Source organism: Melanostigma gelatinosum (genome assembly GCF_949748355.1).
Source record: "Melanostigma gelatinosum genome assembly, chromosome: 8".
NCBI classification, from domain to species: Eukaryota; Metazoa; Chordata; class Actinopteri; order Perciformes; family Zoarcidae; genus Melanostigma; species Melanostigma gelatinosum.
In genome coordinates, this window is record NC_136641.1 from 4,441,368 (window position 1) to 4,467,759 (window position 26,392).

At 43.8% G+C, this 26,392-nt stretch overlaps 2 protein-coding genes across 4 annotated transcripts in view; one reads left to right on the top strand and one right to left on the bottom strand.

The window, feature by feature from the left end:
* LOC306781111 (copine-9-like) overlaps window positions 1-26,392 on the bottom strand; it is a gene marked incomplete at both ends in the record, with an annotated part of 128,619 nt that overhangs the window by 94,314 nt on the left and 7,913 nt on the right. The window lies entirely within an intron of this gene.
* Window positions 116-11,922, top strand: LOC306781110 (uncharacterized protein). Of its 3 annotated transcripts, XM_079273800.1 has the most exons (3): window positions 116-874; window positions 990-1,089; window positions 4,163-6,913. In XM_079273800.1, exon 3 carries the CDS (start codon window positions 4,174-4,176, stop codon window positions 6,643-6,645), a length of 2,472 nt encoding a protein of 823 aa, XP_079129926.1. In that variant the 5' UTR covers window positions 116-874; window positions 990-1,089; window positions 4,163-4,173; the 3' UTR covers window positions 6,646-6,913. The 3 variants fall into 3 exon arrangements, 2 of the variants coding, with proteins under 2 accessions (XP_079129926.1, XP_079129925.1); XR_013772188.1 differs by lacking the exon at window positions 4,163-6,913 and adding an exon at window positions 10,540-11,922 and having other exon boundaries at window positions 116-1,089; XM_079273799.1 differs by having other exon boundaries at window positions 116-1,089.

Genomic DNA, 26,392 nt, shown 5'->3' on the forward strand with positions numbered 1-26,392 from the left:
TCGAGGCTAATTGGAGACCAGTGACCTTTAGAGAGACGGTATGACTCGAGCCTTGCCTTCATTCTCCTCTGCCACTGAGCCATAATCAAATTATAATTGACCTTGCTTGTGTTGATAAAATTAGCATATATACAGTTTTAATCAGCAATTAGCTCATATACAGCTTAATCAACAGCTAGTTTATATGCAGCTTTAAGTAGCAACTAGCTTATATACAGTTTATTCAACAGCTAGCTTATATACAGCTTAATCAGCAACTAGCTTATATATACAGTTTAATTAATCACTAGTATATTTGTAGTTTTAATAACCATTATCTTATGCAGCACTATTAACCACTTATACAGTGCTCACAACACAGCAAGGCCAGAGAGAAGCAGGTGAGAGGTTACTTATTTAACTGCGTCACATAAGAACAGGCAGCCATCTTTAGAGAAGATAAGGAAGACACAATAGACAGTGAGATTCAAGCGAGGGCCAACGCCCAGCTGAGCCCGGCTTTCTCCACACACTCTTTCCCAGGTCCTCTCGCCTCAAACTCTCACTCACACTGACGGAAACCAACGCCTATTGGGAGGGGCCAAAGGTGAATGGACATTCACGGCCTCCACCCAGGTGTCATAACGTACAAACGTGCCACGCCTGCATCTTTGACTTTGGCCAATGTGTAGCAAGGGGCGGACCCCATATATTAAGGATGATGCTGATGTGTTTAAGCGTGTCTTATGGTGGACCTCTGAGAGGGAAATCATTAGAGCCCATGCATGTTTAATTGTGTTGGCTGAATAACTTTGTTCGATAAATAAACCTATTGCTTTTGATTTAAACTATACGCCTCTGAGAGCTTCTGTTTCATTCTTAAACCTGCTCTAAAGTGTGAAAAACAGCTACAGCACATTTTTTCACAACAAAGTGGTGACCCCGACGTGATCTGATACGATACAGAGCTTCAGGTTAGAATGTTAACAGGCCTCTCCTTTTGATTCCAGATAACGGCGTAACACTCCCTTCGAGGCTGGGAACCCGATAATTGCCATCGGAGCGAAATTGCAGTCGGGGGGTCTGAGACGCACCGGTGCACATCTCAAGGTATGCAGAGACCTATTTAACTGAATTCTGCAACATTGTATTCATAGAAATATTCTAAAATGTGCTCAGACTGTCCGAACTGTAAGTATTTGCTTAGTATAGAATATGGTAAAGATTAAACACACAGCAACAGAGTTGTTATACAGCCATTTGGGGGTTTGTGAATATGTATGAATGTGCCCATCAGAAAACGTCAAATAACGGCGAGAAATGACGCATTTGTGATAGCGTAGATGTGAGGTGCTGTGAGCCGTGTAACGCATTTGCTCGCAGACACGCGCTCCACGCTGAACACTCAAATTCATGTTGCAAAAGGCGTGATTTCTAACGTACTTATGGGATGTTTTGGGCTACGAAGAAATTGCATAACATGACGGGGATATATGTATATGTCATTGATGTCATTGATAAACTGTATGGAGAAAACTGACTGCGGGATTCCCGTATTAAGAGCATCGAGTCTTCGGACATCAACTCGTGTGTAGCGATTCAGTAAAAAATAGTGTTACTCTGATTAGAGTTTCCTCGACGGAGTTTCTGGACGAGAGCACAGAAGTTGATTATATCGGTGTGTTGTTAATAACGGACGAGATTAATGAAAATGGCCAGAACGTGTACAGGTCCAGAGATGACCTAGGATAAAAAAGCAGTTAAATTGTATTATTTACGTTCTACCCTGATGGAGTAGTGGTTAAAATATCAGTCTTCGACGCGGTAGGTCCGGGATCAGCTCCCGGCTGTAACATTGTTTTTGACAAAAAGCAGCGGCCGTTGTGATGTATTAAAGAAGCAGAGCTCTTTGATATGTGTGTAAGATAGGGACAGAAATTATTATAATCTGACTGATTGTTTGCTGAAAAAGCATTTGTTTTTCATTTGTATCGTGGTCGAGAGATCAGCGGTACACAGTCTGTTTGATGAGATCGAGATAAAAGACAAATTGCTGTTACAATGCGTTTCTGATAAATGTGTGTCTAAAAAAAAAAAAGAGTCAGTTCATCCGAAGGCCGTGCTTCTGACTGATTTACATTTAAAGAGACAGCCGTGTATGTTCTAATGTGTGTTCATTGTTTCACTGCATTTGTAAAAGTATTACTTACGTGCTAGACCGTATTTGTGAATTGTGCGCATTTCAAATTTGGTTTTAATTGGTGTTTACTGTGTTTGTTTGCTGAGAAGCAGTTGTCATTTGCGCAGGCGTCCAAGAGGTGTCTGTTTGTTTAGTTTGATAAAGTGGATTAGCTGTCACGGAATAGGGAAAGAATCCTTTATAATCTGACTGTTTTTTGGTTGCTAAAAAGCTGTTTGTCATTTGCGTTGTGATCGAACGATCAGTAGCGCTCCAGTCTGTTTGATGAGGTTGAGAAAAAAAGCTTGCTGATGGAATGTGATGAGTGTGTAAAAAGAGCTGTACATCTCTTCTACAACTCCGTGTTTGTGACTGATTTATGCTTAAAGAGACGGCAGCGTGTGTTTTGATTATCTAGTAGGAATGCGGGTGACTCCGTGCTTGTGACTGATTTATGCTTATAGACACGGCAGCGTGTGTTTTGATTATCTAGTATGAATGCGGGTGACTATTTGCTGAGCTGTACGTTTTAACGTTTGTTTATTTGTTTGACTGTGTTTCTAAAGATATTCCTTTACCGCATTGGTGATCTCTGCGCATTTAAAAATGGCAGTGTGTTGCAATTTTGTTTGAATGAAAGTGCATGTTTGAAGCGTACATAACCACGGCTGTGTATGGATTCGATTTCGTTTAAATGAGTGCGATTATTAGGAGCATATATGTAAGCGCTGAGACCTGGTTCAGAGTTTATGCTGTTTCTGAGTTTCTTTGTGCGTTAGAGACAGCCAGCTGAGGCCGTGCTTGGTGTTTGAAAATGTTGGTGTGTTGTTTCAAAGGTTGGTGTCCAGAGTAGGGAAAACACACATTATACACGACTGTTACATTCACACACACACATAAATCACTAGAATATGCTGAGAGACAGCTGAGGGCTAATATAAGTGTCAGTTTTACTGGCATAGTTAAATTTATTGGAAAATTGTGTTCCTTAGGGATCGTTAGCAAAGTGTAATGCGGAAACACAGCAGTCCAGGAATGCTACCAGGAAGAAAAAAAAAAAAAAAAAAAAAAGTTTTAAAAGCTAATACACAGCTTCTATTGTTCCAGCCAGACAGTCGCTAAAAGTATGAATATACAAGGTTAACAGCTGCTACAAATCTTCTATTCATTTAGTCAAGACTGGCGGTGGGAATATTAGGGAGGATTTGACTACTCCTGATAAAAAATACAGACGCGGCCTTGATTTGTGTCTACTTACAAAGACAGTTACAAAGACAGTTAGCGGAAGATATTTAAAAAGGTGGGGGCAAGGTTAACACTCTCTCTCTGCCTTATAAAATATTTAGTTACAAGCCATTGCTTGAGTAATTAAAACATAGCATTTCACACCTAGCAGGGGTATATAGGCAGATTTGTAAATAATATATATTCATACACTGTTAAATAATATGCGTAATACTTGTAATGCTTATATGCGGAGTTGTGAGGTCACTGTATGAAGGTTTAAAACGCCGAGAGAAGCACTCCGTCATTCTCTCGTACAACAGAATAAAGATCAGTGACCTCTGCACGGTAATGCTTGCTAAAACCATAAGATTATGGCTGAAAATTGCCACATTAGTATAATGGACGAGCTTTTGTGTCCATTCACACAGAGACTTCGAAATAACTCTATACCTGTACTGTTTTCGTCCTCTTCACCATAAAGTGTTAATAATAAAATAGATCATCATTTCACACACACACATATTACAGAGAAAAGCAGGTTTTAAGACATGCAGCAGTGTGAATGACATTGATTTGAGTTCAACCAGACACCAGGAAACTTGGGAGGAGCGTTGGCTCCCTCTGCTGGTGCTTTTGAAAAAAAAAAACATTTGTCCTGCATGTTGGCTTTTCTGTGGCCTATTCAAGAACTGCAACAGGAACAATGGACAGGAGTTTTTGGCTCCATCGTGTGGACATTTGGGAATACTGATTTCAGACTCTCATTGCATGTTACAGAAACACCCATCATGGCGGAGAAATTCTCCTCTTATCTGAGCATCTTGGAGAATGCTGTCCAGGAACAGAGCAGGATTAATGGACGAAGCAAACTTTGGCCAGTGGAACAACACGCCTACCAACGATTGATAAAAAGATGGAAAGATAAAGCCATTTGGGATGGAGAACGGCTGAATTGTTCCCCTTCAGAAGAGATGGTACAACAGATGAACAGGGAAGTGATGAGACACTGTGAAGAGAAGAAGAACGAATGGCAGGACAGAAATCCAAGATATCTAAACATGGGAAAAAGAACAGCAAGAAACAACGCAGCTGCAGAAAAAGGCGTCTGGCCTTATCTTAAACGGTGCTTCGATTTTGATAACAACAGGATGGGCAGCAAGCTGATTCTCACTGGAATCGAGAAGAGATGGATGGAGCGGGTTGGCAAAGAGCCATGGAACGCAATGGAGCTGGATGCTGAAGCAGCACGTTCACCACTAGAGGCCGCCAAACACAGCGGAGGCATGTTTCCGGCCCTAACACCCTCATCCACTGCCCCTCCCTCATATGCCGACAACCCATTCACCCCTATCGACAATGACAAGCCCAAGCATGAACAAAGCAACCTGTATCCTGACCTGCCACCGCAACACAAAGACATGCATGAACATGAACAAAGCCAACTGCACCCGGATCTCCCACCTCCCCCTCCCGATTATGTGCCCACAAATAACCCTTTCATTCAGGCTCCAGTAAGACCAGTATCAAAGGGGTTCCTGAAAGGCATCTTCGCAGTAGATGAAGGAGAGCTGCAGATACCTGTCTCAGTAGAGGAAAAAGAGAGAAGAAAAAGAGCGAAGCAAGTTGAGAAGACTGTGGGATACCTGATGACTCAACTGAGCGCCCTAGGGCTGCGAAACACACCCGGACCTGAAACTACACCTACACTAATTGTCGACGCACACAATGAGCCACGCTTCGATGCTTTCGAATCGACTGCCCCACTCGAAACTCGGCACAGAGTGAGCAACTCAATCAGAGACCGTTACCAACACAGACAAGAAGACGAAACACAAGAGGATATTCAAATCCTGGAACAACAACTGGAGGAGCTCGAACAGCTGGAAAAAGCCCATGCAGCAACAGGCTATACGCCTTACATGGAGGCTAGTGGATATGCTATACCACAAGCGGACCTGTGGGTTCCTGGTACAGAGGAAGAGAAGGAGCTGATCGAACTAGCTGCACAGCCAGCCAACGAACACAAATGGCCACAAACACATGAAGTACAGAGGCTAACGCTAAATGGAAATTTCACCGGATATGCCACAGCCCCATCAACAACGCGCAGTGGACAACAATATGGGCCTAACTCACGTCAGATGCCACTCAGACCAGCTCCAACAGCTGCAGCCCCTCACCAGATGGCATTTATTCCCTTCTCTTTCATGGACATGTCAACACTGCTGACTGCCCTTCCTTCACTGTCCTCAGGAGCAGAGCCATGGCTAGAAGAGCTAGATAAATATACAAAGTCCCACAAACTGGCACTTGGTGACTACAGAGGCCTGCTGGCCAGAGCATCTGACCCACACACACTGAAAAAGCTTGAAGCCGTAGCAGGAACCACAAACGCGCCTGACCCCACGCCCATAGGCGGTGTCAGGCTGTTACTACATCAGGCCTTAAGAAGAGAGTACCCCACCCCAACAGACCACAGCCAAATGTCAACCTTCATGGCCAAGCCTGGGGAGCCTGCTGCAGATCTCCTAGCTCGCGCTGAGCAAGTATGGAGAACAACATTTAGAGAATCCCCAGATGCATCTCAGACATCAATGGCACTCTGGAGAAGCATGGTGACCAAAGGATTGCCTGCAAAGGTAAGAGAGGCGATTGAAAACACTGTGGCCATCGCCTCCTTCACTCAATCTGCATGGAGAGAACATGTACTGCATCACTATGATAAACACAGAACAGCTGCAGAAGCATCAGATGTGGAGCTCAAGGCACTGCAAGTGGCACTGATGAAGAGACAGCTGTCTGACCTGGACACGGCCCAAAAGATTGCAAAGGACAAAAAGAAGCAGATGGCTCAACTGGAACCACTAGCAGCACAAGTGGTCCCTGTAATGGTGCAGCAACCATGGCAACAAAACCAAAGAGGAGGACAAAGAGGAGGTGATCAAGGGGGTGGCCAAGGAGGCACTTTCTACTGCTACACCTGTGGAAAACCAGGCCACTACTCACGTAACTGTCACACACGTGACCTGTCACATCAACAAGGCCCAACACGTGGAAGAGGAAGAGGACCCAGAGGAAGAGGAAATTATCAGAGAGGAAGAGGAGGCTTTCAGGATCCACGAAACCAGAATCAAGCTGGACAGCCATACCAGGCGCCACTAGGAGGCACTGAGCAATGGCCGCAAAATGATCCTAGCTCCGGAGAAAATGTCAACCAGGCACTACAAGCTCAGTGGGCGAATAACTATTATCCCTACTAGGACACCCCACAACCACCTGGCACCGGCATCATGAAATTTGGACTAGCAAGTGAGCCAACTCTCACTTGCACAATAAACGGACAGGCACACACATTTTTGGTGGACACAGGGGCAACATATTCCAGCCTCACGTCTCCACAGGTCCTGTCATCTAAATATGTGTCAGTGGTTGGGGTCTCAGGCGCGCCAGAACGCCAGTGGTGCACTAAACCTTTAAATGTCCAAATTGGAAGTCAACAATGGTCACACAGCTTCCTATCAGCGCCAAACTGCCCAGTAAACCTACTGGGCCGCGATCTGATGACTAAATTCGGTCTCACAATATGGCTAAACAACGAAGGGGTCCAAGTCTCACTGGACCCTCCCCCTGCAAGCACACTATCAATGCCTGTGCGAATACTATCTATGCCACAAACGTCCATTAATGTGGAATCATTGGATGAAGACGTGTACTGGCTGAGATGTCTAGCCACAGGACCAAGCACACCAACAATTCAATTCTGGTTCAACATACACAGAGAACAGATCCAAAGACTGCATCCATATAAAACTCCTCTACCATATGTGCACTGCACTATGAATGTCACGGACGATCCAGACTGCCCATATGCTGACGATTGGGACATCAATATGGCTCACCTAACTCCACAAATAATATGTCATGATGTGTATTGTGGAAAAGAAGGCGTGGCAGCAGCAGTGATATTGGATGATTATCAGACCAAGTGGTATGGTCTCAGCAAAGAATCTGCTCCACACGTCACCCTAGCGGTTGGATTTGGACAAGAGGCCAGAGGACTCGGCCCCATGATTAAAAGAGCACATACTCTGTCATGGACACACACAGATACAGCAGGACTGCTGAAGGCAACAGAAGAAGATATGTGGCGATGGATCATCTCTACCAAAGAACACACACTACCTGAACATTTACCACTGCCACGCCATCATGGTAAACCATGCACTGACCATCCTGCAACTCAAGCTCTATTGGACGGCGTGCCTGCGACACTATGGACGACTGGCCCTTATGATGTGGGAAAATTGGCAACGGTCAAACCTGTGAAGGTGACGCTGTTGGATCCATTTGCACCTCCTATCTGGCATCCACAGTACAAACTAAAGCCAGAACAAATCGCAGGCATCGCCCCGACCATTGCAGGTCTGTTACAAGCTGGAGTGTTGGTGAAAACTCGATCACCATACAATACAGCGATATTGCCAGTGCAGAAGGCCGGAAACAACACAGGCTGGCGGATGGTACAAGATTTTCGACCAATCAATGATGCCACACAACCGGCGTCATATCCAGTTCCAGATCCACATATTGCCTTAACAAATCTCAGCCCACAGCACTCATATTTCACAGTAATTGACCTCGCTAACGCCTTCTTCAGCATCCCTCTGGACAAAGACTCACAGACACTGTTTGCTTTCACATTCAACGACCAGCAATACACCTACTCTCGCCTGCCACAAGGCTTTCGTTGTTCTCCAGGTTTGTTCAACCATCATCTCAGACTACACTTGTCTGATATAGAGGTGCCGGATGGTGTCGTCCTCATACAATATGTGGATGACCTCCTGATTGCTGCCCCATCTTCTGCCACCTGCCTGGAGGCCACTGAGACTCTGCTGCTGCTGTTAGCCTCAAAAGGCTACAAAGTTAAGAAGACCAAGGTCCAAACATGTAGGAGACAAGTCACATTCCTGGGTCGCACTCTCTCATCTAGCGGCCTGGCTGTAAGCACAGCCCACAGAGACAGCATTCTCCATCATGACAGACCTATCACCGTGGGACATATGCTGTCATTCCTGGGTCTAACAGGCTACTCTCGTAGTCACATTCCAGACTACACTGACCTCACCACCTGTCTCAGAAGCCTGCTCAAGGAACCAGGAACTAGAAACACCTCTGCCCCACTGGTGTGGACACAAGACGCTGAAGACGCGTTCACCAAACTCAAACAGACTTTGTCACATGCCTCGGCTCTTCAAGCTCCAGACTATTTACTCCCTTTTCACCTAGATGTTTCTGAACAAAAAGGAGGGATGGTAAATGCAGTTTTGTATCAGAAAAAAGGGGGAGAAAGAGTGGTACTCATGTATCACTCATCAAAACTGGACCCAGTTGAAGTTGGCCAATCCACCTGTACAAGACACATGGCGGCAATTGCAAAGGCGATCGAGAAAACATCCCACATTGTCATGTGCCACCCTCTGAAAATCCACACACATCATGGTGTGGCTGCATTCCTCCTCAGCAAAGAATTCACATTCGGAGCTGCAAGAAAATCGAAAATTCAAAGAGAATGCACAAGACCACATATTGTCTATGAAACAGGAGGAATCAATATGGCGTCATCACTACAACAAGGGCAAGGAGATCAACCACACAGCTGTGAAGCAAGAGCAATCATTGAAAACAAACTAAGGCCAGACCTGGGAAATACACCAATCCCAGGAGCAGAAATGTGGTTATACACGGATGGATGTTGCTACAAAGGAGAAGACGGAAACACAGCATCCTATGCTGTGGTGAGACAATTCGAAGACATGAAACACACAATAGTAGCATCAGGTATCCTACCTCAACCAGCATCTGCGCAGCTAGCGGAAGTCGAAGCGCTCATACAAGCCTTGAAAATAGCAGAAGGACAATCTGTAAACATCTTCACAGATTCTGCTTACGCACATGGAGCAGCTCACGTTGATGGGCCCATGTGGCGAAGAAGAGGATACACAACATCAATGGACGCACCCATCAAACACAAGAAGGAAATCATGGCACTGGTGGAAGCTATGAAGCTACCAAAAAGAGTGGCAATCATGAAATGCAAAGGACATGATGGCAAGGCAAAGACCAGAATAAGTGTGGGAAACGACAAGGCAGATGAAGCTGCTAAAGAAGTAGGAGGATACAGACCAAAACAGATGGTTCTGAAAATAGCCATACAAGAACCCGAAATCACTGAAGAAACACTGATTGAGATACAGAAGAAGGCTGGACCATACGAATGGTCTGAATGGCAAAGGAAAGGAGCAACAAAAGGAGAAAGTGGACTTTGGAGATCCCATGATGGCAGAGTGGTATCACCAGCAGAATTATGTGTCTCACTGATACCAGAGGCACATGGACCAACGCACGAAGGAAAGAAAGGAACATTACAAAGGGTGGAAGCACTGTGGTGGCACCCACGCATGGAAAGCATGGTGTCCCTCTTCTGCGACGAATGCACCACCTGTGGGGATCACAATGTGAAGAAACCGTACAAGACACCTATGGGCTCTTATCCTGTACCATCAGCCTGCTTCCAAGACATCAGCATAGACTTTACTGACATGGGACATGATAACAGAGTACAAGGAAAAAGATACATTTTGGTAATGGTTGACAGATTCTCAAAGTGGGTAGAGGCAATCCCAACTAAAAAAGAAGACGCACAGACAGTAATAAAGTGGCTGCAAACAGAACTAATACCTCGCTATGGTGTTCCTAGATGCATAAGGTCCGATAATGGTTCACATTTCAGTAATAAGCATTTGCAGGAAGTGGAAGCCAGACTAGGAATCAGACATAGATATGGATCAGTGTATCATCCACAGTCACAAGGACTGGTAGAGAGGGCAAATCAGACGCTAAAATCAAAAATAGCAAAGACATGTGCGGCATCAAAGCTGACATGGGTTGAAGCCTTACCATTAGCTCTAATGGCAATGAGGAGCGCACAAGGAAATGAGACGCATCTTTCACCACATGAGTTAATGACAGGGAGGCAAATGCCTGGTCCTCCAAGAGACAGTAGTCATATTCCTGCTTTAGATGTGCAGCAAGTTGAAATGAAGGCATATATGACTGCGTTAATCACTCTCACGGAGGCTCTCTCCAAACAGGTCCTGCGGACCAGTGCAGCTGACCAGGAGGAAGTGAAAAATCTCATCCGAGTGGGTGACTGGGTCAGGGTCAAAGTTCACAAGAGAAAGTGGACTGACCCCAGGTGGACAGGGCCGTACGAAGTGAAGGAGGTTACTTCACACTCGGTCCAGGTCATAGGTAAATCAGGAGCACCTTGGCACCACCTGTCACATTGTGCCCCAGCATCTGAGCGTTCCAGACCCTTAGCAGAGGTCCGAGGTGATCTGGCGCAAAATGGAGTGTGAGTGTAATCTGTTGGGGGAAACAGACATCCAGCCACAGGGGATTCATCCCACTCCAGGTACCTGGAAAGACATGGGGATAGGTAAAAGAACTGGGTGGGTCCTATTGGGTTTGGGTGTGGCATTTGTGATATTCTTGACTTTGGGATTGAAAATGGGGGACAAAACAGTGAACAAACCGACTAGCGGAAACTATGGCTGTCTGCCAGAGGCAGTGCAAAATCTGACAGGGTTTGAGAGTCATCCAAGCTGCAATCTGACAACAAGTGGCAAGGATGTGAACATGCAAAATCTGACAAGGTTTGAGAGTCATCCAAGCTTCAATCTGACAACAAGCGGCGAGGATGTGAACAAAACTCAAAACGACCTCGAGAGAGGGAAGGTTAGGCAAAAAAGAGATGCCTCAGAACCGGCATACAAGCCACCACCAAAAGCGTGTCGTGCATATCTGACCTTAAACTATACCAAGGGGAGCAAAACCGTTTTTACTTTTGATTTGTGTGATGTGATTAACTGTGGAAGAAGTCCAAGAGCATGGAGAGGTCGTGCTGTGTATTTGTGTGCTGACAATGCCATAGTCAACAGATGTGAGAATTACGTGAACGTCCCGTCCATAGCGTTTTGTCATTCCTGGGGGGCGGTAACTAAGCACACAGGGCGGTGGAAGCCAACAATGCGAGGGGAAAGTCCGAGAAGGACCTTATGGGACAAAATAGACTTCCAACGAGACTTTTCAGCAACAGCCAATCCCTTATCTCTGTCCCTGAACAACGTCACCAAAAGCAGCACAGGAAAAAACATAATATGGTTCGCCCTATTAGTGGACGTCCCAGGCAAAGACCCGAGAGTAGGAATTCAAATAAACATAATTCCGCACAGACAACCGCTACCACCAGACCCACCTACTGTCTTATCAGAAGACTTTTCTAAATGGACTCCCCAACAGGTGATCCAATTAGCTACAGGACAAGGAAGCGACAATGTATGGTTAAATTGGATTGTTGATAATGCTATAAAAAACAAAATGAGTGGCTGTGTAGCTTGTGCTGCAGCTAGACCAGCTATGTTCACCGAACCAGCACCACTATATCCTGAATCTGACCCAACAGGATACGCGTGCATGACAAAAAATGACTAAAATGGCTACTCCACCACATTGCACTACTCTGGCATCCATATTCCCACCGATTGACAACCAAACTGCAGTAGGTTATTTCAAAGCTTACAAAGGACTAGGATCCAGATATGTCTGTTACCATTTCACCAACGATAGAGCTCAAATCCACCTAGGTAGTGTGCCAGAAGACTGGTGCAACATGACACGACCAGGCTCAGAGATAGGTTCTTGGGCTAGGGGAGGGCTATTCTACTACTGTGGGGGTCTGCGCTTATTCACTAACATACCACCATCTACAATAGGAGTCTGTGCTATGGTGAGGCTGGCAATGCCACTTACCTTAGTGGGAGACAAAATAATACAGGACCAAAACAAAGTACAAAGCCTGACCCAACGCAGACGCAGACATATCTTAGCTAAAAGAGCAGCTGAAGCTGAGTTCAGCCTGGACAGAGGTCCAACTTACATAGATGCTATCGGAGTGCCCAGAGGAGTGCCTAATGAATACAAATTGGTAGACCAAATTGCAGCAGGTTTTGAGAGTGTCGCAAGTATTATTCCATGGATAACTGTGAATAAAAATGTTGATCGTATCAATTATGTGCATTACAATGTTCTTCGTTTGGCTAATCATACTAGGGATGCAATAGAGGGTCTGGCTGAGCAGCTGGCCCCTACTTCTTTGATTACTGTACAAAACAGAATGGCTTTGGACATGTTGCTTGCTGAAAAAGGAGGTGTTTGCTCAATGTTTGGAGACCTGTGTTGCACTGTCATCCCCAACAATACTGCGCCGGACGGTTCAGTCACAAAAGCACTGAATAGTCTGAGGGCACTGTCAAACGAAATGCAGGAAGCATCAGGTGTGAACAATCCATTTGGAGATTGGATGGAAAACATGTTTGGAAAATGGAAGCACCTGATCTTGTCAATAGCAGTGTCAGTGGGTGTGTTCATTGCAATATTGGTCTCATGTGGATGTTGTATAATACCCTGTATTCGTTCTTTGGTTGGCCGTCTCATCACCACTGCCCTCTCCAAGGAACCATTACCACCCCCTCCTTATGGCGCTTACCCAGTATGGGAAGAGCAGAACAGCCTGGTAGGGTCAGGAGAGGCAGAGGAAGACACCAGCGTGTGAACAGGGTAGGAAAGTAAAGAAAGTGACGTCCTTCAGACGTCAAGAGAGGGATTTGTTGATAAAATTAGCATATATACAGTTTTAATCAGCAATTAGCTCATATACAGCTTAATCAACAGCTAGTTTATATGCAGCTTTAAGTAGCAACTAGCTTATATACAGTTTATTCAACAGCTAGCTTATATACAGCTTAATCAGCAACTAGCTTATATATACAGTTTAATTAATCACTAGTATATTTGTAGTTTTAATAACCATTATCTTATGCAGCACTATTAACCACTTATACAGTGCTCACAACACAGCAAGGCCAGAGAGAAGCAGGTGAGAGGTTACTTATTTAACTGCGTCACATAAGAACAGGCAGCCATCTTTAGAGAAGATAAGGAAGACACAATAGACAGTGAGATTCAAGCGAGGGCCAACGCCCAGCTGAGCCCGGCTTTCTCCACACACTCTTTCCCAGGTCCTCTCGCCTCAAACTCTCACTCACACTGACGGAAACCAACGCCTATTGGGAGGGGCCAAAGGTGAATGGACATTCACGGCCTCCACCCAGGTGTCATAACGTACAAACGTGCCACGCCTGCATCTTTGACTTTGGCCAATGTGTAGCAAGGGGCGGACCCCATATATTAAGGATGATGCTGATGTGTTTAAGCGTGTCTTATGGTGGACCTCTGAGAGGGAAATCATTAGAGCCCATGCATGTTTAATTGTGTTGGCTGAATAACTTTGTTCGATAAATAAACCTATTGCTTTTGATTTAAACTATACGCCTCTGAGAGCTTCTGTTTCATTCTTAAACCTGCTCTAAAGTGTGAAAAACAGCTACAGCACATTTTTTCACAACACTTGTTGAAGTGGAAGTTGTCAACACAACATCTATACAATGCATGAGGAAGTGTTATGAAGGGAAAATATAATCATCATTTCTTCCGTTTGTCATCTGGTGCCGTGACAGAAATTCTGCCTTACCAACTGCTCAAAAGCAATTTTCACAAATTTCATACTCAAATACTTAACAGCTCGTAGAGAAAATCACAGCCGTACCGCAAATGTGACAACAGACTTCATGTGTCCCATAAAACCAGTATAAATCATCCAGTTCATGTATCAGAATATGGTCTTCCAAGGTGAGTCATTGTAAAACCACAGCAGGACAAAGAACACATCAGAGCTAAAACCACACCTGCTGTGCTATAGCTAATAATATACTATAACTCCTACCTGCTAGTGAGTCACAATCCTAAAGCAGATGAAATGAAATGTGCAGGAAGCATCACGCAGTGCAGTAAATTTAACAAACGTGAGTCGGCAATGGGAGAAAATGAATAATCCTCATTGATTTGATACACCTTTAATTGCAATTAATCTGAACTACTCCCGGACCGGTGGGAGTGGGAAGGCCGTCCTCTCCGATACAGATTTTTAATGGAGTGAGACGCTCACGCATGTGGATGAAAACTGCCTGCACTCCACTGGCAAATGATGTTACATAAGAGAAGTGGGATGTTTCATATGGGAGCCTGATGGAGGTTTAGATGGTGGTTGGATAGAAATACAAGTGGTGCGTAGCTCCGGGAGCTGCACACTGAGCGGCTGTAAGATCGCCTCAGTGTTCTCTCTCGCGCTTTCGAGTTTTAACAAGCCAATGCCAGTGATATTATTTTTTCTTCTAGTAATTCAGAACTGAAATGGTATCAATGTGATATAATAGGAGCATGAAAATACGCTTTTTGAAGTGCAAAAGGGTGGATTCAGTGAGAGGAAAACAAAAGAAGAAGTACATCTATAAGGGGTTGGGAACGGGAAGGAAAATATCTCATGAATTCTATTATTTTAATCTGGCTCCCAAAGAATGAATCAGATGAGTTTCTCTCTGAACGAATGACAGAACTTTTTGCCCCCCTCTTGCCAGCCCATAATCTCAATTCTTCAGTTCAAATGGAGAGGACTTTTACTGGCACCAGAGCCGTTTGCGTCTCTCCAAGGACGACATCATTGAGTCTGAGGTCACGCATGCCTAGAATATGTTAGAACCCGGCCCGAGCCTGGACGGAATACGACAGCGTGAGTACATCGAGCTGACGAACGGCAAGTCAGAGCATGGTGTATGAAAGGGGCTTTGTTTCAAAATGAAAAATGTAAATTGGTACACAGCATGCATGAACGCTGTCCAAAAAAAAGAAGGTTTACATAACTTTAATCCTCAGTGAGCAAAATATTAGTGTAAAAAATCAACAAGTGATTGATTCGATCATTACGCCACGTGTTGGTGTCGAGGCTGTTGCCAAGGCGTGTCATATTATTTAGTTGAGCTGTATAGTGAGTTTGCTCGCAGGAAGGAAGAGTATGTCATCTCTTATTCAGCATCTTTGCAAAACATTTCCAACATGAAACACCAGTACGGCATATTTCCTCCAGACACGCATCGGTTGTTATACATCCGGAGCGTGTGGGCAGATACAAGAGGCATCAGGTAATTTGATGGCGAAGTAAGAGTAATAAATTGAATTGACACAATGACTAGGCAACGTGAATGTCCCCAAGGGCAAACACTGTCTCATTGATAAATTAGATAAGGAGAAGTGCTTCAGAGTCTTTGCTCTTGTATCTCGGCGCATTCTTGCACAGAGCCGCAACACAAGGAGAAAAAAACGAAACCGCGTATGATTTTCCCCATCGCATTCTTGAGGAAAATCTAATCAGGGCCAACGAGGCTCTGACTACCTCAGGTGTAAGACACAAAACAATGATTCAACATTGCACTGGAATGAGAGTGAATATCAGGAACGGGTATCACAGAGCATCTTCTGAGTACCATCAAAGTGTGGAAGCTTTTTTTGGGGGGGTTGGTTCTGTATCTAATTTGCTCTCCTTCTGTTTTTGTCCGTGTTCCAAATGTGCAATCGTGTGCTCCCGTCTTTCATGTCTCTGCACTGTGGATTCTGTCATTGATCACTAACTTTGATCCCTCGGTGCCTCACATTGGTAATTTGCACTCTCGTCAGCGTGGCCTCCGAAGCTCTTGCTGGCTATTTCTAGCTCCCTTTGCTTGCAGCGTGCTTCTCTGTAGTTTGGTCTTTAGAGTGCGAAAGTTCATTCTTGAGTTTAGGAACTGAACTCGGCGGATTAAGACAACGGCAAATGGTTGAAAGCTTCAAAAAAGGAAGTTACTAAGTGGACCTTGAGTAAATATTCATCCCGTCCTTTTTTTCAGCTATTGCAGAGGCTTTACTCTTCCTCACACAAATTGAGAAAAGCTCAGTCACTCATTGCAAAGATGACCTGACATCTGTCAGGACCTAAAACACCTGTTTTCACTTTCACTGATTGAGCAGATGTTCTGCAACAACGTCAGACCTGGCACAGTGGGGCGGATACTTTTAACAGATAACCTTGTGGACCAGAAATAAAACCTTGACTGGTATACAGAAATTCTTTTGATATCAGAATTTTAGAAGCATTGTCCCCACCCTAACAGGTTCAACAAAGCCAACAGGAGACCCGGGACGATGTCACTTAAACCACATTGGTGTTTGCTCAGGTGCAGTTGGTTGCAAAGTTGGTGCAGCGATATTGGAAACAGAAATATTTAGAAATGGATGCAGGTTTAGCTCACAGTTAAAGCTCTGCTTTGCCAAATGTTCTGCCATGCCCTGTTGTATAGTCACCTCTTTGTATATCTCAACAGTCGGTGTTCACAAATACCGAGATGAGCTTGGTTCTATTATTTTGCAATTGTGACCCTGCGTGTGTTATTTGTTGTTAGACTGTATATAAGAAGTGGAGTTAGTCACCCATTGGTTTGTGGACTATGCTGTCGAAGCCTCGAGTTCATCATTTTGACTGTCGTCATCTTGTTTTTTTGCAACCAGAAGTGACACGAGAAGGCGGAGCTAAGTACAACCAAACGCTGAATAAGACATTTTTTAGGCAACCAAATTAACTGAAAACACGGACAAATGTATTTTCTCCAAGATTACGTTCATAGTTTTAAACACGTGGTAATGTTGTGAATTGAAACAAAATAAAAAAAACACAATAAAACTACGGTTATGTTTGGGCAACAAAACCTCCTGGTTTTGTATATTAAAGCATCGTGGGTTGGCTTAAAATAAGTATGTTTGTGTCGTAATTTCAGTTATGGAAGTAAGTTACATTTGTCTCGCCCAAGGGGCAGGTCAGAGACTCAAGTGCAGACACAGACACAAGGTGAAGATTAAACGTAGGAATCTTTACTGTTCATAAAAAAGGTCACAAAACAAAAACTGAAAACGACTCAAACGGAGTGGGCAAAAAGATCCACAATCACAAAAAAAGGCAAAGGAGCAAACCAGGAGCAAACGCTGGAGCATCGAGCAAACACGAGGGAGACACAAGACTGGAACAGACAGGGGCACGAACAAGGAAAGCAGGGGAGTATATATGTGTGGGGTGATGAGAAGATTGAAGGCAGCTTTAATAGCTTTAAACTACACCGTCTTGTTGCATACCTTTTGTCTGCAATGGTTTCTTGGCATCCAACTTTTTGCCAATATTCTAGAAATTTGTTTAAAATTTGGAAAAAACTTGGCTCATGATTTATTTTCGAATGTTTTACCAAATATAATATTTCTAAAAAAACACATCTGAGGTCCGTTCAGGTGACCTATGTCTAATAGTGAGTCCCAGTGATCAAATAATGGCAATGTGTCCTCCACCGCGACTTGATTAAGGCACTTTAATGGCCCTATTGAAAACAGCGGGATGTGATGTGTGTGTTGAGGTGTGCTGTCAATTTCAGTTTATCAGGTCATTATCTGAAGAGACTTCTTCTTCTCTCTGTTGTGTCTTACCACCTTTGACTCCTCGCCAAGGAGTCGCGTAAAGTAGAGCAGCCATTTGACTTACTTTCCTCCTACTTTTGGGGGGATTTGTTTTAGTATGCTGATTTTATTTCTGTTCAGAGTTGGTTCGTTTTTTTCTGTCAGGGCTCTCCCTGAGGTTCCATTTCAGCTTCTATACCTCGAAATAGAAGATTAAAATAAAATGGACTCCTCATATTCCTCACCCCCTCTCCCATGGACCATCTTGAGGTGGTTATAGACAGGTGACCCATTTACTGGGTGCTCTCTATTAGTGCTGAATAATATTAACATAAGAATGGAGTGATTAACTCACCTTCAGCTGTGTGATGTCAAGCAACTCTTTTCAGCCTGATTTTATATTGTGTATTTTTGTCCTCTCTGTCCTTTGATGTTACTATATTTAGCATTTCCACAATCAGCATCAGTCTACAGTAGTTCCTCCCATAGAAGAAGCTCTGAATAGCGTGTATAATTTGATTAAAACGTTGACATGAGAGGTGGAAAAAGAGTGACTGATTGAGTGGGTCAATCTCCTCTCTCCTGTACGGCACCCACACTGTTAATTACTTCCTTCCTGTCATAAACCGCAGTCACAGCACTGCCATGGCATTTTTGCTCCTGTGTTACTTTGCTGCCGAATCACCAACAGCTGAGACGCGACAATCGTAAAGGCTGGACGCCAGCAGCAGGGAGCAGAAGGGTTTGTGGTCCATCTCATGAAAATACGAGTGGACAAATGTATGGGGGGGCTGTCCATTGGTCTTTGTATGACTTCATAACTTCCCAGTTAATGTTCACATTAACCTTTGGGTGCCTGAGCACTATGCTGACCTTTGAACCGGTGAAACAGCAACTTCCGTTCTCACCAGCGGTGAACCATCTCAACACGATTGCAGCAGTATTGAAATACACAGCATTCACGATCTCGGCCGTTAATCTTGGCGATTGTTGAGCATACACACCACGTTGTAAAAATTACACAGTAACTTAAAGAACACAAACAAGATAATCAACACCATAGACTAAATCTGGCCAGACTCTTTGCCTTACTATGAGTGGGTTTTGTGGTCGGAGGTGTGGTCCTTCTATGAGTTCACACGGCTCCGTGTGGCACGGTGATAAAACTCTGTGCGTCTGTTTGGCTTGTTAAGGGAATCTTTCTTTCCTTATGGCTGGAACAAAGGCGGCTTAGGTGGAGAGGAGAAATGTGCTTCTCTCTCTCTGAAGAATCCCTTTCTTCACTTCTGCAGGAAAATTGTCCGCTTCCTCTTCCAGGATGGGCCTTGCCTGCAGAATCGGGAGGCCCAGATCTCTTTGTCTCAAGAGCACATGGCGAAGCCAAGCACATGGTCCCAACACTACCGCTTCCAAAGCCTCTACATCACTCCTTTACATTCCAAATATGGGAACTTCATTCATTCATTGGTTGGAAAAAGCTAAGATCGCGATGGCAAAATTGCCAAACTTGAGGCTTCAGAACGGCAGTCCACAAAGCAATGGGTGATGTATCGATGACTACATCAACTGCTTATATACAGTCTATGAGTCAGACATTACTGTGCAGAAAACTGGTCGTTTGTTCACTGTAGATTATCTATGCCACTCAGATCACATTGTGGAGCTGTTTTAGCAACCACTGCCATACTAATAATTATACACACTATTAATAAACACTATCAATTATCACCCTAATTAGTGTGCATAATAATGCAAAAAATACAGACTTTACATAATTCTGATGTGATCGTTATCCTCTACACACTTATGTGCATGATGAACTTAGTATTGCACATCCAACCTACTGTATCAATACAGCAGATGTAAATTACCTGTACAAACATCGTAATGCTGTTGCACACATAAGCAAATGTACAGTTTTATTTTTCAATGAATTTAAACCAGAGGATAGAAAACATGATCATTTAAAAGTCCTCTCCAGGTATTGATTTAAGCTCCTTAAAACGCATCTCTGTTCATGAAAATTACATTTAGTTTTTTTAATCATGAAAATAATCCCTTCATGCCTTGAATTAGCGTCAACATAATTCACCTTTGCGTCATTAATATGTGTGTATCTATGAATTTGTTATTTAGATTTTTTTACATCCTTTTATCCGATTTGACTTTCGTGTGAAATTCTCATAATTAGCAGATGAACTATTGAGTTTGGGTCAGAAATGTGTCATGTGAGGTCATTATGGCCTTGACCTTTGACCACCAGAATCTAATCAGGTCATCAGCAAGTCATTTTTGCCAAATTCAAAGAATTTTCCTCCAGGTGTTTCTGAGATCGTTCATTCGAATGGGTTGGACGTCAGGTCACCTTGACTTTCACCGACTTTCATGTAGGCGGGATTGATTCCTTAAGTATGTGATGTATGAAACCTGGCAGTCTCACCATGTGTTTCTGTCATTGGTACACTGTTCCAAGTCGTTAATGATCCTGCCGGGCATCACAATATGTCTTTAAGCATATACAAAAAATACCATATGTACATGTTCACAGGGTTAAAAACTTGATTTTCATTGGAGGGGGCCTTTCATTTTATAGTTCAACTTGTTCTAGATGCATATGATTGACTCTATCACCAACAGGTTCATGGACAACCGTTTGAAAGCCTCGGGTTTGGCATTTTGTCTGTTGCTATTTGGTTTTTTGGAACCAGAAGTGACACAAGAGGTTGGAGCTAAGTACAACTGAACGCTGAATAAGACATTTGTAGGCAATGAAATTGTTACTAATGAACTTTCATGAACTGACAACACACTGTGAAAGGGTTCAATTAAAAACACGGACGGGCCAACGCCATGGGAGCGACCTGTCAATCAATGTAGCAGCTATACAGGCAGCTCTGAGAACTCATCACCTCATTGGCTTATGTTGTGGACTGAAGGAAAGGTTCATGCACCACTTCTCCCTGTCTGTACCGGTTGGAGCCCAGTAGCTCCTCAGGCTGCCCTCACATCTGCAGCCAGTCACGGGGCATGATGACCCGAGCCTTGAGACCAGATCGGGCGAGGAGTAAGACAGCTGTGCTCTCCAGGTGTGACCTGTGTAACTCATTAAAAAGGCCTGACTGTCTGGCTGATTTGGGGGTAACATTTGTCAGAGAAAGCTGCACCCGAGGGGCTCTCAAAGGTACCGCACTGCCTTTCTGTTGCTGCTGCCGCCGGACTTTCAATCAGTAGAAAGCTTCAGGATCAGGAGGGCAAAAGTGCATAAACACCTAGAACTTGTAAAAGAGCAGTTTGGATTGCCAGGTGAAGAGAAGATGTAATTTTCTTTGAAACGGCTCTTCGGCTTTTTGTGGTCTTTTCGAGGGCTAAACGCACTCAGTCTTGTTGTCATTAGTTTTCTGACAAAAGCACTTTCTTGGCATTCTTCTACAGCCTTGTCTGCCACAGTTTTTGCTGTGTGTGACATCTGTGAAGCTAAAAATGAAGCTAAAAATGAATATTATTTTATTATGGATTTAAACACAGCTAGAGATGAAGGTAGTTCTTGCTTATGACAATTCTTGAAAAGTGTGTCAATTGATCCCTTGTAACAGACAGTCAAGTTTGATTAGTAGGGTTTTACAGTTGCCCCGAATAAGTGAAGCGCCGCACTTAGATCCTCCGTCCTACTTTCGCTCTCTAACTAACACTTCCACAGTGTAAGAAATTTGAGCAAAAAACTGTAGTTAGTAGATATAATAAAAGTGTTTAATAATTCATAATTAATAATTCATAATTAGTCATAATCATAAGGGTTTTGGGAATGCATAATTAAGATAAACATAAAGTGATGTAGGAATAGTAGCTAAAAAACATGAAGCTTCTGCCAAGTTGCAGAAGTTTAACTTTCATACTGAAGGATTATTATAGAAGGGGTTAAAACGTAACTGACAGTCATTGAATGTGTTAGTAGACTCAGGGGCAGACAGCCGAATACACTCCTGGAAGTTAGCCAATAGGAATCGAGATAAATGGAAGAGGAGGTGTTTCGAACAGGTGGGAGGTTTAATTTCAAGACTTTTTTCCTCTCTCTGTGTCATGCCCCTCGGACGACGGACGTGTTTTTCACCTGAGGGGCTGAGTTGAGGTTTTTGCAAATGGGGTTTTATTGTTTTAATATTTCATAGGAGTATGTACTCCAATGTGTAACTGTGATCGTGCTTGCATCAGTGGAATTAAATTCCTTATAACTGTAAATCAGTTTCGGTAACGTTTTTAGCGCCGTGTGTCTGAAAAGCTATCATTCCACGTGTGCTGGCCTCAACAAATTTGGCAACCACGAAGGGACATTCTTACCGGCCTCGCTGTGTGTGCTGAAGGCAGGGTTGGCCAAGCAGACATCCTGGGCCCATAATATCGGTAGGCAGAGCCGTTTCATGAAATCTGTGAGGTAGCTTCTAGAACATTTAGGGGAATGTCTGCTTGGCTAAGCGTTGCTAACGGCTAGCTCTGCGTTGCCGGTGGGGACGTTCCACGAGGAAGGCCGGGTTCCACTGAGGTAAGTACGATTTACTGTCTGAAGTATGGTGAACTAAGGGACTAGTCCAAGGTATAAGGATCCTAAGAATAAAGAAATTAAAGGCAGACAGCGCTGTAATTAAATCATCACATTGGTATCAAACAGCTGTTGGCTAAAGCGGACTAATTTTGCACATACTGAGAGAAACTCTGGCTCGGCGGGTGCATTTTTGGGTTTGTGTTAACAACTAGTTCAAAAGCAGGTATGTAGCTTGGCGAACTGAAATATTGTGGCATTCCGGCTTAGGGGTGCAATCCTTTGTGGGTCTAGTCCATGCGTTTTGGGCCATTGAGCATACGCTGTTTAGAGAAGCTAGGCTAGCGGGAGTTAGCTTCTGAGGCTGCGGCTAAACACCAATCCTGGAAGACACTCTTGCTTGCTTTGGCCGTGTATAAATAGAGGATCGTGTGGATGATTCAGAAGATGTAGAATAATGGGCTTTTGGGGGTGCTAGGCGGACTGGGTGAGTGGTGTGTCGCTGGAAGTTTATAACTCGTGATCATAACGTAACAGTGAACTCGGGTCTGGAGGAGCTATTAGCCTGTTAAGCCGGAGGATTTAAGGTTTAATAAAACCGGACAATAAGTCCAATAATACGTGTGACTAGTCTGTGTTTTAGCAGCGTGGAAATACGTTTAAAATGATGAATAACATTGCATAATCTGTAGCCGCGCTGTGAGGAGCTAACGCTAGCTACGTGTAGCTCCGGTGTTGCGGTACTCTGTATGTAAAATAAACGTGCTTATAAAATAAAATAACCAGTAGAGTGTGAGAGGAGACAGAGGGTGTACCAGTGGAATTAAAGTGTGGGATTTTGGTGAAACTTGTGTGTGCGTATGCTTTATTAGAAGCTCCGTTTTTGTCGTTAGCATAGCGGTTAGCATATCCGTTACCAAAACAGCCAGTTTCAGGGTAACTTCCGGTTCGGCCAGAACAGCGTAGAATAAGGATAAAACGCCAGAAAACCAACAAGCGGCCAGGAGGAGTAACTGCTAGATAGGTGTAACTGCTAGATGATCGTTATAAGTGTTTAGAATCTGTGAATTTTTCAGAGATTCATTGTCTAAGAGCTGTGAGCTTATATCCTGACCTTAGTTTTAATTAAGCATTATAACTTTAGTCGTTGACTTTGGTTTTAATTCAGCATTTTAACAAAGATTAATGGTTTCAGTTGTGCTTCAATTCTTGAACTTAATTGTGATTCATTATTGTGCAGACCAGAGTGTAAGTGCAGTTCAACAGTTTGACTTGCATTGGTATGTCTGATTGAATATCTTTGAACACAGTTATTGATTTTTTAAAGTTGAATTTAATATTTAATTGATTAATTATTCATTGTTTTTTTAATTTCATTTTACTTCCAATTTTAAACCTTTCGAATTCTGATTTGGAACTGGATTGTGATTTTGATTCTGATTTAGATGTTGAGTTTGATTTCGGAATTCTAACTTCAATTTTGGACTCGAGATTCCTTCACATATCCAGTATTGACTCATTTTGGTACATTTACTATTTTACATCGTTCCTAAGAATCAATTTTGACACGGACGGCGCAAACATATTTGAGAGATCGTTGACCTCTCTTACACTACAGACGTATGCTAACATTTACTGCTGAACTTTTGGCAGTTTTGTGGTTGTTTTAGTCAAGGTGCGTGGTTGAGTGGATCCAGATCTGGGAAGTGGAGCAGTGGATCCCAGTTTTGGAGTCAACGGCCGCACACCATACAGCACAGAGGGTGAGTTGACTTTGATTCATGTGATGACAAGCATGCACATTTAATACACACATTTGAATACTCCTAGGCTGCATAATGTTTACATTAAAGAAGCAGAGGAAGGAAGTAGGAGCACTGGTAAGAAGACTAAAATGTGAAGTAACAGAAGTAGAACGCATCAGAAAAGATTTGCAACAGCAGATAGAGGAAAGACGAGCAGAAAGTAAAGAAGACGAGGAGATAAGGAGAATGCAGCGGCGACTGCTGAAACTGCAAGTAGCAGAGGTCGACAGAGAAATCAGTAGAAAACATCTGGCCAAGAAACAGATGGCCGTAGCCAAGGCTCAGGCCTCACAACAGCCCCAATATCCAGCTGCACCCCCGACCTCATACCAACAAAATCCAGCAGAACCGACCCCCACAGTGGTGTACTACCAACCTCCACCACATTATAGAGGCAGAGGACGTGCACGAGCATCCAACAGAGGGAGAGGTAACTACAGAGGAGGGTATGAAAGACCTGTAGGTAGAGGGAAGTGCTACGTATGTGGGAGAGAAGGTCATTTGGTGAGAGATTGCCCACATAAAAGAAGAGGAAGACAGCCCAATGCACCACCACAACATGCTCCGTTCCCACCACAACATCAGCAGTACCTACGACCAGGTCCAGCTGGACCTCCTCCCGTGAGACATCAACAGATGCCCATGCTGTCACCAGGACCATGGGGAGGTTCAGTGTATAGCCAAGATACATAGATGGTTGCCATGTGATCCCTTACAGCAGAGATATCGAGGTGAAGGGGGGATATGGTAAGGTGTCAAACATTTTTTGTAGATCCACATTTAGAATAGTTTTCAGTAAAGGTGCTACTCACAATTTTTGAGATTAATAACGTCATGATAAACCACAACTTTGAATTTAAATACAGCACAATCCAAGTCCTCTAACTCAGTGATAGGTCCTAGCCTAGACTTGCTAACTCTAGAAATTGAGAAATATACGGGAGCTCTAACTAACATGAGCCGAGTTTTGTTTTCTCAGGTGACAAACGCAGAAGCAGCAGCTGACGAAAGGAAGCAGGCTGACGTGTCACCAGGCAGTCTGGTGTGGATAAAAGTCCACAAGCGCAGGTGGAGTGAACCAAGGTGGACCAGTCCATGGGAGGTAGTATTGGCAACCTCACATGCAGAAAAGGTAAAATGGGAGCGACTTGGCACCACCTCACTCACTGTGCAGCAGCGAAGGTAACGAGTAAGACACTCGCAGAGACAGGATTGAACATCAAACAGGAAAATTTGAAGCCAAAGACACCTCAAAAGAGGGGTTTAGACAGTACTGAAGATGACGTTTTCCCCACAGTTTAAGCGAGGGCGTCCATTAGGAGACTCTAGGTCAGTGGGTTATGGAAGTCTGTAATTATTTTATTCCTGAGTTCAGTAGTTTCCCTCTTAGTATGGGGAATTAACCACAGACAGGAACCAGATCACATGCATGACTACATCAGGATTCGACATTTAGCCTCAGTAGCTAATCAAACCGATCTCAGACCACGTAGAGAGGCTTCTCTAACTCTCACTCTTATGTTCAAAGAAGGTACAACATCAACGGTCCAGTTCGACTTCTGTGAAGTAGTTTCCTGTCCCAGGTATGACCACACCTACGGGTGGATGACCAAAACCTTGTGCATCATAACTGACGAGTGTGGGCCCGCCACACATAAGTATGGGAAGCTGTTATCGTATTATAACTGTGATTGTGAAGATTGGGGATGGGCAACGATGAACACAGGGGGCGAGGGTTTAGGAAAAGACCCCAACCCAGGTCTTAAAGACCGACTGAAGATGTTAAATGCCCCAGCTTCTTATCACATGTGTACAAAGGGGGTGGGTAGATGTAATCCTTTAAGACTTACCTTAACAGACCCAAAATTGACTGACTGAGGACTTTACGTAGTACAGGGAAAGGCAACTACTGATAGTCCTGCTCCACAAGGGCTCATTAGGATTATTGTTAAGCCTGTAAAAAAGACCAGGTTCGACATACGACTGACGCAGAGAATGAGGTAAGGGGTGGAAACTGGAATGGCAGATGGGAATTTATGGTGGGTACAATATACGGCTTCAAGTCGGAGAAGTACAGATTGTATTGTGTGTTCAGGACCTAGCAACCCCTAGCAACACCAGTTCCTTCAAGATTCAGACTCATAAGTCCTGAATTTAGTTGTATTTTAACTCTGTTTACTG

Excerpts from the sequence above, each read along its gene's own strand:
- LOC306781110 (XM_079273799.1), top strand. The coding sequence starts at position 4,174 with ATGGCGGAGAAATTCTCCTCTTATCTGAGCATCTTGGAGAATGCTGTC.